The sequence below is a fragment of the Lathyrus oleraceus genome, chromosome 1, assembly GCF_024323335.1.
Source record: "Lathyrus oleraceus cultivar Zhongwan6 chromosome 1, CAAS_Psat_ZW6_1.0, whole genome shotgun sequence".
Lineage (NCBI taxonomy): Eukaryota > Viridiplantae > Streptophyta > Magnoliopsida > Fabales > Fabaceae > Lathyrus > Lathyrus oleraceus.
The window spans coordinates 435,937,077-435,950,397 of NC_066579.1; the positions used below are offsets into that span (position 1 = coordinate 435,937,077).

The 13,321-nt window shown below is 35.1% G+C and overlaps 1 protein-coding gene across 1 annotated transcript; it reads left to right on the plus strand.

The window, feature by feature from the left end:
- The first annotated feature begins 256 nt into the window (after positions 1-256).
- On the plus strand, positions 257-1,901 carry LOC127080666 (receptor-like protein 51). The gene has a single exon (XM_051020982.1). The coding sequence runs from the start codon at positions 521-523 to the stop codon at positions 1,802-1,804; it is 1,284 nt and encodes a 427-aa protein (XP_050876939.1). The 5' UTR covers positions 257-520; the 3' UTR covers positions 1,805-1,901.
- The last annotated feature ends 11,420 nt before the right edge of the window (positions 1,902-13,321 follow it).

Sequence of the window (13,321 nt, forward strand, 5' to 3'; positions counted from 1 at the left end):
TTATTAAACTATAATTTTCTAATATTTTAACAAGTAAATTTTTCTGCACCCCCAAACCCCCCAAAAAAGGAAAATTTTCTCATAGTATTTAAATCATGATATTTTGTTATTGATAAATATGATGCCTGCTGTCCTTCCATTTGCATGTGCACCCCCATGTACAACTTAATCACCAGTAACATTTAAAAATATTTTATTTCCTTCCCATCGTTTGTAAATAAACAAGAGTGTTTTTATCCTCCTCAATTTCCAACCGTTATTATCATTCTCTAGAAAAAGAAAATACTAAAATGAAATGTCCAATTCTGTAAATATCTCCAAATCAAATGGAACAAACAAGTTCTCTTCCAATCCCCAACTGTGACCAGGTCACTCCTATGATACATACTTAATTAGTAACAACAAACCCAACACAGTACAACATTAATCAACCTCATTTCACTTCTCAATCTCAAACACATTCCTAGATTCATTTGTTTTCATCTCACAAACAACAAACACATGTTCATGTTTCTTAACCATGAAACCACTTCTCTTCATTCTCTCCCTCTTCCTCTTCTCCACAACCACCATTACAACCTCATCATCTCCCTCTCTTCCTCTCCCACCAACCCCTTCTCCCACATCATCACCACCTTCAACCCCTTCATCAAAATCCACTCTTGACCCTAAACAAATCACAGCCCTACAATCCCTCAACATCCCAACCTCAAAAGACCCATGTTCTCAACCTTCCTTCCACAATGCAACCCTCTGTGACTCCTCCAAACCCTTCCGCCACCTCATCTCCCTAACCCTCTCCAACTGTTCCTCCTATGTCTCTCTCTCTTTCACCGCCCTCAAATCACTCTCTACTCTCACCTCTCTCAACCTCATCAACTGTCCCATTTCACCTATCCACTTCCCTCCCCAACTAATTTCATCTCTCAGAACATTCACCTGCATCAACAGCCTCCGCAAAATCTCCGGCGTTTGGCTCTCTCAGCTTCAGAATCTCACCGATCTCACTGTCTCCAATGTCCAAGTCAAAGCTTCTGGTCCTTATGTCATTCTTGGCCACATGAACTACCTCAAAACTTTGACAGTTTCTCATGCGAATCTCACTGGTTTTTTACCTGGTCACATTCATTCAAATCTCACCCATGTTGATTTTTCAGGTAATCAGCTTAAAGGAAATATACCCTCTTCAATTACCATGCTCGATAGTCTTCAAAGTTTGAATCTTTCCTCTAATAAACTTGCCGGTGAAATACCCTCTTCCATTGGTGACTTGATTTCTCTTAAAAATCTCTCTTTGGCTTCAAATTCATTTTCTGGGGCTATCCCAGATTCATTTTCTGCTCTTCCTGATTTGGTTCATTTGGATCTGAGTTCAAACCAACTCAACGGGTCAATCCCAAAATTCATTTCTGAAATGAAGAGTATCAAGTACTTGAATCTAGCTAACAATAACCTCCATGGCGTTGTTCCTTTTAACCTCACTTTCATTAAGGGGTTAGAAGTATTCAAACTTGGTGGGAATAGCAATTTGTGTTACAATCATTCAGTTTTGTCTTCGAAACTGAAACTCGGAGTTTCTCCTTGTGATAAATATGGAAAGCCGGTGTCTCCTCCACCTTCAAAGGATTCTTCTGCAGATGATAGCAGTGATGATGATTATGATGATAGTGATGATGATGGTAGCAAGCACAAGAAGGATAATCATCATGGGCCAAACAAGTTTGTTCTTGGTGTGGCTATTGCACTTTCTTCCATTGTTTTTCTTATTGTGTTTTTAATTGTTTGCTCCAAGTGTTGTCGTTGAAAAAAGTTTTGATTTTGGGTTTTTAGATTAGGAAAATTGATTACTTGTGTTAAGTTGAGAGGGCTTGTTTAATATATTTCATATTTATTTATTATTATACATTGATTACTTAGAACAAAGATGGTAATCATCCAAAAAAAAATGGCATTGTTAGATTTTGATAGGAATTTATGTAAAATGTGTTCACTAAAAGGAGGAGAAAAGAAGTGAAGAACCAAGTCATTGATTCATTTGAGTTTATTTGGAGTCTATTGTTAAATCTTGTTAGGGGTATACTTGTTTTTGAAATTTCTATAATTAGAACTGTTTTAAGTTTTCGAAGGTCATGCGTAGATTAACCACTATTGAAGTGTGGCGAATCAAATATAGATTTTATTCTATTAATCATGGTTTAACCATGATAAATATTTGATAAGGCCATTTTTAATTACGTTTAAATGTGTTAAATTTTTAGTCATGTGCTATCTTGCACACGCTAAAAAAACGGGTCTATCTGAAAGATTGTTTCACATGACATTTTGTATTCATTCTGGGAAGAAAAAATAGGTGGAATGATATGATGACACTGATTTCATGTTGGGCTGCAAATGGCTAAAAATGTGAATCCATTATTTGTGGGTACAACTTTTGGAGAACAAATTTGTTTAGCATGAGTTGGAGATAGATAGCAGTTGAGATGGATGATGATGGATTGTTGAGTGGAGTATATAATGATGTTGAATGATTGTAAATATTTGGCTATGGTTCACTTTGATGGCATGTGCTGCTTTTAGGTGATTGGATTGGATATGTGTTGTCTGTCATACCTTTATCATATGCCAGCTTGGTGCTTGATTGATCCTCTCACAATACATTTTTGTGTGTTTTATAAGGATCAATTTGTTTATGTATAGAGAGATTTGTAGGTTAAGTTATTATCATAGTCAACAGAGTTATTTCATTGAGATTAAATTGTGATCCCTTTTTATTACATTATCATTGTTCCCTGGACTATTTCAACTAGTTTATGGCATAATAGTTGTTGGCTAGTTAGAAATTTAGAACTGAATATTGATGTCAACAAAGCTTTTTATATGATGAAACATAAATGTGATTGGATTTCATAGTCAAAGGCTGGCTTAAAAGATGAGAGCGTTTAAACATATATAGAATTTCTCCTACCACCCTTTAAATTAGACATGTCACCTGTTGGTGCAAAGGTAGAATAAAAGATGAATATTCTATTAAGAATGACGGCTACAAAACATGATTAAAAGTTACAATGATTGACACCCTATTTATAAGCCTCTAACAAACTTAAATATGAATCAAATCTAATATTTAAATCTAATATCTAACAAACTTAAATATGAATCAAATCTAATATTTAAATCTAATATCTAACAAACTTAAATATGAATTAAATCTAATAATTAAATCTAATACCATCCCTTAATTCATATTCCATCAAAACTTGTAACACCAATTCCATCCCTTAATCTGAGAAATTGATCAGTCTTGATAGCTTTCGTCAGAACATCTGCCAACTGCTTCTGAGTGCTGCAGTGTACAACTTCTAACACTCCCCTCTGAACTTGATGTCTCAGAAAATGATACTTGGTCTCAATGTGCTTGCTTCTCCCATGCAACACTGGGTTTCTGGCAAGATTGTTTGCAGACTTGTTGTCAATCATCAGCTTCAGAGGTTTGTTTACTTTAATCTTCAGATCCTGCAATAGATTCAGAATCCACACAGCTTGGCATGCAGTAACAGCAATCTTACAATTCTTCAGATCAAATCTCTTCAGAAGTTCTAATTCATACTTGAGCTGATGCAAAATAATACCTTTCTCAGAGTATCTGAACTCCATCCCTAGAAAGTATGTCATTTTGCCTAGATCAGTCATTTCGAATTCATTCATCAGAACTTTCTTGAACTTGGCTATCTCTTGTTCAGAACTTCCAGTCTAGTTTCTCTCTATAGCATCAAGTTCTTCTTTCATGGCCTTCAGCCAGAGCTTCTGCTTAAGAGCCTCTTCTGTACTTATGAGTTTAGAGTCTACTAACATGGCACACTGAATAACTTCTCCTTCAGAGTCTACTTCAGTGTCTTGCAGCATGTCAAATTCTGCATATCTTCTGGGGATGTTTCTGACTCTTTGTGGTCTCTGAACTTGTTCAGAGTCTTGAGCTTCAGAGTTTCTAGCTTCAGATGGTTGACTTCCTCCAGAGCTTTGACCATCTTCAGGGTCTGGCATATTTCCAGAGTCTGAATTGCCACCAGAATCTGGATTACCATCAGAGTCTGGGTCATCAGAGTCACCTTCATCTTCTGAGTCTTCTCCAGAGTCAGAATCACTATCAGAATCAGAATCAATATCAGAGTTTACTCCAGCCTCAGAAATTCTGAACTCTGACCTTTCTTCAGAGGTTCTAACATCAGAGTCAGATTGAGACTTATCCCAATTCCAAACTTCTGATTCCTTCACAATCACATCTCTGCTGAATTCAATTTTATTGGTTTCTGGACAATAGAGCTTGTATGCACCTGTACTGTGGTACCCTATCAGAATCATCACTTTGCTTCTATCATCCAGCTTCTGTCTTCTGGCTTCTGGAACATGTTTATAGCAAACAGAACCAAACACCTTCAGATGACTAACACTTTGCTTATCTCCAGTCCACTTCTGTATTGGAACTATTTCCTTCAACTTCTTCGTAGGACATCGGTTGAGTACATACGTTGCGGTGGCAACAGCTTCTCCCCAGAGCTTCTGAGGAAGCTTCTTCTCCTTTAGCATGCTTCTCACCATATCAAGCAAAGTTCGGTTTCTTCTTTCAGCAAGACCATTGTGTTGAGGGGTATAAGGAGCAGTAACCTCATGCTCAATTCCATTCTCCTCACAGAATTTCTGGAATTCTTTGGAGTTATACTCACCTCCACCGTCAGTTCTAAGAATCTTCAACTTCTGACCACTCTGATTCTCAGCCTTCATTCTGAACTTCTTGAATTCATCAAACACCTCGTGTTTAAACTTAATAAGGGATACCCATGTCATTCTTGTGAATTCATCAACAAATAACACAAGGTATTTATTCCCTCCAATCGATGCTACTGGAAATGGACCACACACATCAGAATGTACAACTCCCAAGGCATGTTTTGCTCTTGGAGCAGTTTCTGACGCAAATGGCAATCGTGGTTGTTTTCCTTCCATGCAAACTTTGCATGACTTTTCAGGCTTCTTAATTGCAGGAATTCCATGTACCAACTTCTTTGAATTCAGATGTTTTAAGCTTCTGAAATTCAAATGACCAAATCTTCTGTGCCACAGCTCACTCTCCTTCTCAGCACTTGTTGCACTAAGACATTCTGAGTCTACAGTTCTGACATTCACCTTGAATGTTCTATTCCTTCCCTGTTCTGACTCCATAATCAACTTCTGATTGCAGTCATACAACTTCAGAAGATTGTCTTTCATGGTAACTGAAAAACCTTTCTCAATTAATTGTCCCACACTCATCAGATTGCTTCTGATGCCAGGTACATACCACACGTTCTGAATCAATGCTGTTTTCCCATTGTTCAGAATCACTCTGACATTTCCCATACCTTCTGCATTAAGATATTTGTCATCAGCACATCTGATCTTTGTCCTCTTTTCAGAGTCAAAGTCAACCAGCCATTTCTTGTTTCCAGTAAGATGATTTGAACAGCCAGTGTCCATATACCACCAGTCTATCAGATCCATATCATCAGATTCAGAGGCCATCAATAGCACAGATTCGTCATCAGAACTTCTGGCTATATTTGCTTCTTCTGATTTTCTCTCCTTGTTTGACCAACAGTCTCTAGCAAAGTGACCAAACTTCTTACAACAGTAACATTGGATCTTCTTCTTGTCATACTTCTCTTTTCCCTTCTGAGCATTCTTTTGTCTATCAGAGGTTGAGCTTTCTGACTTCTGACCACCATCAGATCTTCTCCTGGCTTCTGACTGCTTCTGATACCTCCTATCAGAAGTTGCTTTCAGAGCCTGCTGCTCTACTTCCCTTTCAGAAGTTCTCTCAGTCAAACGCAACTCTTGCGCTTCTAGACTGCTCTGCAGCTCTTCAATTCTCATGGTGCTCAGATCTTTGGAATGTTCTATTGCTACCACAATGTAATCAAATTGACAGGTAAGGGATCTCAATACCTTCTCCATGATTGTTTCTTCAGAAAGAGTTTCTCCACACGCTTTCATCTCATTAGTGATCAGAATCACTCTGGAGATGTATTCAGAAACTTTCTCATTATTCTTCATGTTGAGATTCTCATATTGCTTTCTCAAGGACTGAAGCTTCACCTTCTTCACTGATGCGTCACCACCATAACATCTAACCAGTGTGTCCCACGCAGCCTTTGCTGTCGTTGAATCTGCAATCTTCTCAAACACATTTACATCAACACATTGATGAATGAAGAACAATGCTTTCTGATCCTTCTTCCTTACTTCCTTCTGCGCGTTTTTCTGTTCATCCGTCGCATCTGCTGCTACCGGAACATAACCATCAGTGACAAGATCTAGAACATCTTGAGCACCGAACAGTACACGCATTTGGATCATCCAACGATTCCAGTTTTTACCGTCAAATACTGGAAGTTTGGTGTTCATGTTGCCGTTTCCGTTCATCTTTCTACCTTGCACAGTACACTCAGATTTCTCACACAGTGTTTCCCAACCCACAGAATTAAAATTCTGATCAGATTTTGTTCAAGATTCAACACGAATCTAAGAATCAAAACCAAACACACAAGACCTCACGTTCACTCGTGTTTCCCGTGTTTCCCAATGAATCCGAACCGGAGCTCTAGATACCAATTGTTGGTGCAAAGGTAGAATAAAAGATGAATATTCTATTAAGAATGACGGCTACAAAACATGATTAAAAGTTACAATGATTGACACCCTATTTATAAGCCTCTAACAAACTTAAATATGAATCAAATCTAATATTTAAATCTAATATCTAACAAACTTAAATATGAATCAAATCTAATATTTAAATCTAATATCTAACAAACTTAAATATGAATTAAATCTAATAATTAAGTCAACAAAGCTTTTTATATGATGAAACATAAATGTGATTGGATTTCATAGTCAAAGGCTGGCTTAAAAGATGAGAGCGTTTAAACATATATAGAATTTCTCCTACCACCCTTTAAATTAGACATGTCACCCTCCAATTATTCGTAATGACTAAAATGTCTTTTATATTTGTTGAAAACTTCTCTCTCGCGTGAAAAATTCGATAGGTCAATTGAAAAATACAGATTTTATCAGAATTTTTAAAAAACCAGGAAAAACCATATTAATTTCAGAATTTAAAAAAAAATCTGATAGTTGATATTGGACAGGCCTATAAAAAATGAAATTAATACCATCAGATTTTTTTTATAAATTCAATATCATTATAATTTTCTGAATTTTAAAAAAATCCTATAGTTCATATTCGATAGACTAATAAAAAAAAGAGATTAATTATTATGCATTGTCAGTGTAAAATATTTTACACAATCGATTTATCACCATCACCCATTTGCATTACTTTATAGATTTTTAAAATAAAAGTCAAACTTGTTTCAACATCCAATGACTATGATTAACGGTACACTGTCAGTGTATTTCAATTAAATCCTAAAAAAAAAGAGGTTAACACTACTGAATTTTTTAATAAATTTGATACATTTAAAAAAATTGATAAAAAAAATTATACTTTATTTTTTAAAAAACTGGTATAAATTATAGATTTTTTATAAAAAAAGGTGTAATATATATATATATATATATATATATATATATATATATATATATATATATATATATATATATATATATATATATATATATATATATATATATATTATATTCTAGTAAAACAAAAAGAAATTAGAAATAATGTTTTTTGTAAAAATCCAATATATAATTCGAAAATTCGAAAATCTACGCATTCTTTTTCAAATATTCAAACACTTTTATGAAGATATTTTAATAAAAATATATATAGTTGGAAGTGCAAGTCAAATAAGAAGGTGGTAGGACAACTACTCAAACATATACATTACAAAGCGCAAGAATCATAGCAATGTGATACTCAAATTTAACCTTAATATCAACCTTTATTTGTAGAAGATTTTATCCCATATGCTCCCTTAATATCAACATTATAAACTTTTTAATTTAAATACCCTAGTATAAATAAAGTTATATTTTTAAAAATTTTATTTTTACTTCACTCTCGTTTGAAGTCTTTCGAAAACACACATTTTATCTTTATAAATTGGAATTCATTTTCCAAGACTTTCAATTCACATTTCTCACACCGGAACAAATCTAGTAAGTATTCTGATTTTCGCAAGTTCACCAGAACTCATTGCAAAAGTCTTCCGATTTTCACATTGCACACCGAAACTCATTTGATATGTCTTCCGATTTTGCACGGAAGTCTTCTCAAAAGTGTTCCAGTTGTTTGAATTTTTTTCCACACCGGAACTCTTTTAAAAAGTGTTCCGATTCATATTTTTTTAATATTTTTACTAAATTTTGATAGTGGCTCGAGCACGAGGCAAGGACGGTAAGATTCCAGATCATGGTTTAAGACGAGGCACTCCATCGACGTTGGATGGTGAGAAAGGAAATATTTGTGCATCTGCATCCGCAGCACAACTGGTTGGCTTTCCAGGAGAGTCGTACGATACGTCTCTTTTGGTAAAGTACGAGCATCATGTTGCTCGACATTTATGGTTCGGCGAGGTAAGTAAACGACGTATATTTGATATTGATAATATTTTAATTTTTTCTGTTGTGTTTTATAATATGTGCTTTAATTGTTTTTAGGAGAGAGGTCCGAAGAAAGAGTTGGAGGTTGTTGAACATGGATTGAAGCTGACATAGAGGATTCCACAAACTCTTCCACCACAGATGGAGAGTTGGATTTCTAGATCTGAATTATCTTCACTTAAGAGAACCAGTTTGACGAAGATGGAAACAAATCTGATATCCGTATTTGTGAAGAGATGACATCTAGAGACATCTTCATTTCACATGTTGTTTGGTGAAATAAGCATTACTCTGTATGACGTCTCTTGTCTACTTCACTTGTCCATCAAGGGAGTGTTCTGGAGCCCTCAAGATGTCACCGGTTGTTGTTGAACTTGTTGTTGATTACTTAGGAGTGTCACAGAGTGAGACACAAATACATGTTCGTAGTTGCAGAGGTTCTTACTATAAGTTGGAGTGGTTATACGATTTATTCACAACGCATAGAGCTCCTTCTAGCTAGACATGTGCGACTAGAGCGTATTTGCTGATGTTTGTGGATTCCATAATATTTGCGTGATCCAAGTGACATTATCTGGATCTCGGTCTTGCAAGGAAACATAATATGTGTCTAGGTGGAACATGTCTCTTTGTCAAATCAACAACACACTACTTTTCATCTGTGGTCAATCTACCAACAAAAGAATCACCTTCTATCTATCAGGTAAACCATGGTTATGAACTCCACATTTTACATCAACCTTCTAGCCAGACCCATCTTTCGTCGGACCTGATTTTAAATGGACATCCACATTTTTTTGTCGTACTTTGGATTCCACTATCAATATCCTTGTATTTCCCCCCCTTTTGCCTGTTTTAGTATCTGAACGAGTGATAATAATTACTTTATTTCGGATCCAACATCTTTGATCCACCTTATCACCCCTTTTCGTATACCAAATCTTTGAGTAGTTGAAAAAACATCAGACATATCTACACATATTTGAGGAAGAATTTCCATATCTGCATCAATAAAAAAATATCAAAAAAATAATATAACAACACAAATCGGAAGTCTTCATAAAAAAGTTCCGGTATATAAAATTAACAAATTGGAAATCTTTATGAAAGAGTTCCGTGACATATGAGTGTGTTAACCAGAACACATTTGTTAAGTGTTCCGGTACTACACTAAATCGAAACTCTTTTAGACAGTGTTCCAGAACACGTTTTATAATAAACCAGATGTCTTTTACGAAGTGTTATGATAATGAAAACAAATATACCAGAAGTCTTTTTTAAAGTGTTTCGGTACGAGTCTGAAGAAGTGTAATTTTCAAAATCTCAAATAAATGGTAAAAAATGAAATGATAAATTGATTAAAAATAAGAAAGGCTAAAATTGATATTTTAAACAAAATATAGGAGTATAAGTATAACGGTAAGATATGAGATAAAATAATTTCACTTGTAATATATGTTATATTTATACTCCTATATTTTATTAAAAATATCAATTTAAAAGTGATATTTTTAACGCAATGTATGAAAAATACTACATTGACCAACTTTTAAATTGATACTTATACTCCTACACAATGTATGAAAATTCAACTTTGATGTTAAAAAGTCAATTTAAATGATGATACTTATACTCCTATATAATTGTATTTTAATAACGTAAGACTCAAATGCAACTCCAATAGTTGAGACCACGACAAGAGAAAGTCCAATAGTTGAGATCACGACAAGAGAATCGAATCGCAACAAGTATTGAAATTGATAAGGATTGAATGTTGTTTCAAAAATTGGAAGTCAAATATCAATAAAAAAACTGATTGCCTAAGGTATCTCCAGTTGGAAGTCAGAGGCTAACTTTTGAAGATACGAAGCTTTGATCTCTCTCCACAAATGTTTTTCTATAAGCACCAAACTAAGACTCCATGCTTAAGGGACTCAATTATCTGTTGTGTCGCACAGTGTCAATGATACTAGTACATTAATAATGTTTTAGACAAAAAAAAATATGAATAATGATGCATCAACTATTTAAAGGTTGAAAACAATAATGTTTAATAAATTACTGATGTTGAAACATGCACTCTCATATCCTTTTATCCGCCTTTTTAATAAAAACATGCGTCAAAATATTAATCAATATTTTTTATTTAATTTTAGTTTTAATTTAAATTATTTATATACGCAAGAAAAAAATTAATATGTACTATTCTCTTATATATCTATTTATCTATTCTTTCTAAAATTATGTAGTTAAAGTTTTCATGTCCAATACATGTTATAATATTAATACACATCATCTAAAATTTATTTTCAACAAAACATTAAAAACCATGAAGATAAACAATATAAGAAAAGATATTTAACAAAAACTAAAGTAGGACACTTTTCGTTTTTTTTAAATAATCAGTTTTTTCAAATTAAATTCTAAAATAATTAATTTTTCAAAAAAATGATCAAAATAACCATTTTCCCTACTGATGCGTTAGTTGAATTGGCGCATCCTATTAACCTTCAAAGGAGGTGCCCTTAACCTTGACGCATGTTTGGAAAGCCAATGCATGTAGGCGTCACATGCATTGGCGCATGCATGTGTGCTTGTGTGTGTGCGCCACATGCATTGACTCATGCATGTGTTATGTGTGTGTGACGCCTAGGACATTCGCGCATGCATGCATGTGTTCATCTATAAATATCCTGCGCATCTCTCATATTTTTCACACAACTTCTTACCCTCCTTCCATTTTCCTTCAATTTCTTCAATCTCCTTCTATTTTATTTTCTTTAACCATGTCTGAATACATTCACAAGAGAAATGCCAATTTAATCTTTTTAGTAGTGCAATCTCCGATAAATATTTGACTTTGGAATATAGAATCGTTCGAACGTCTTAATTGGATGTTGAACCATTGGTTAGATGAAGAAATTGCAGAGGGTGAAAAGATTAGAAGAATTCAATGGCTTGAGTCCATGTTCAACCAAAATGGAGAATTTCGTGTATGGGTGAATATTAAGACTGACCGAGACGTTCACAGGATGACGTATACTATGTTCAAAATTGTTTTGATGGTTGTAATCACATAGTTATAGTAATGGTATTTTATTTGTTGTAGTTTGTTGTGTTGTTGTTTATATGTTGCTTATGTGTTGTATGTGTTGTATTTGTTTGTGATTGTATTTCCTCACAAAGTTATCATATGAAATAAATGTTGTTTTTAATATAAAGTAAAAGAGTTACAATTAAAATTATCTTGTTGTGCTTGTTCCAACACTAGGACAATTAGTACGATTATGACCGGGCCGACGACATGAACTACATAATCGAACCATTTTGTTCGCCGTATCCATTTTGGTTCGAATACGGGTGCTGTTTGGGCGGTCCTTTTTCTTTCTTCGTATTACTTCATTGTGCCAGAGAATGTCCCCTTGATATGCAGGTCAGTAATCCTCTTTTGCTACCACTGAAAAACTAATTTTATAAACATTCGAGAGACTTATGACTTTGTAAACGTCGGGTAGTAAGTAGGATGGATCCCGTCAAACCTTTGAACATGCCGCTATGATATGGGAGTAGGGCATATGAAAGGCTTCGAACTTTCCGTAGTCGCACCAACCTCTATCTAGTTCCACTTTATATTGTCCCCTTGACATGCCTTCAATGTGATCCATGGACTCAACAACACTGTACCAACCTTTAGTACGATCAAACACTGTGACCACATGTGTGTTAGCTTTGGCAGCTTCGTGTCTAATGAATTTCATTGAAGCATCACTGAACAACTGCCCAGATTGTAATACTGAACTCCATTTGGAACGTCTGGTCTCAAACAACGCTCCTAGCCTGAAATAGGCTGCTTGCACTAAAGCGGTTATAGGTAGGTTTCAGATTCCTACCTATTGTTTCCACAAGATTTGTTGTCATGTGATCCCAACGTTGACCGTTGTCGTATGTCCTAGTCCATTTCTCCAATGGAATACTGTCGATCCATCGTACTGCATTGATCACATATTAGCATGCAGTTAAATAGGGGAGACAGTGAAGACAACAGAGGCAAGTGTACTGATCATGCAAATAATCTACAAAGACAAGACAATGTAATGCAAATAATCTGTAGGATTCCATGCAGAGACAAGACAATACAAAGCATGCGCCTGCATGATTCTCTGCCCTAATAAGCCAAAGCATGAGCCTTCAAAGATGCTTCTTCCATAATAATCCAAAGTAGGCGCCCTTATCAGTGGCACATAAAGCAAACCATGCGCCACATGCATTGGCGCCACTTCCTTGCATGCTCAAAAGTAAGACATGCACCATTAGCCTTGGTGCCTACTACCATGCATGTCTATTTACATGCGTGCGCCCTTAGCCTTGACGCCTACCATATTCTTCACATGCATGCACCCTTAGCCTTGCCCCCTACTCCCATGCTTCACATGATGCATATCTCATCTATAAATATTGCAGCAACTCATAACACTCAACATATGCAACACTCAATATCTGTAATAATCAACCTCTGCAACACTCAACCTATACAACACTCAACCTCTACAACACTCGATCTCTCTTCCAATGTCAATCTCTCCATAACATTATGTCTCTATTGACTATGGATGATGAATATCGAGGAACAATCGACAATATTGAGACATTTTTATGTTATCACTTATTCTTATTCTTATTACTTCTTCTTACTTATTTCTTACTTATGTTTCTA

Coding starts and splice junctions, on each gene's coding strand:
- LOC127080666 (XM_051020982.1), top strand. CDS start 521: ATGAAACCACTTCTCTTCATTCTCTCCCTCTTCCTCTTCTCCACAACC.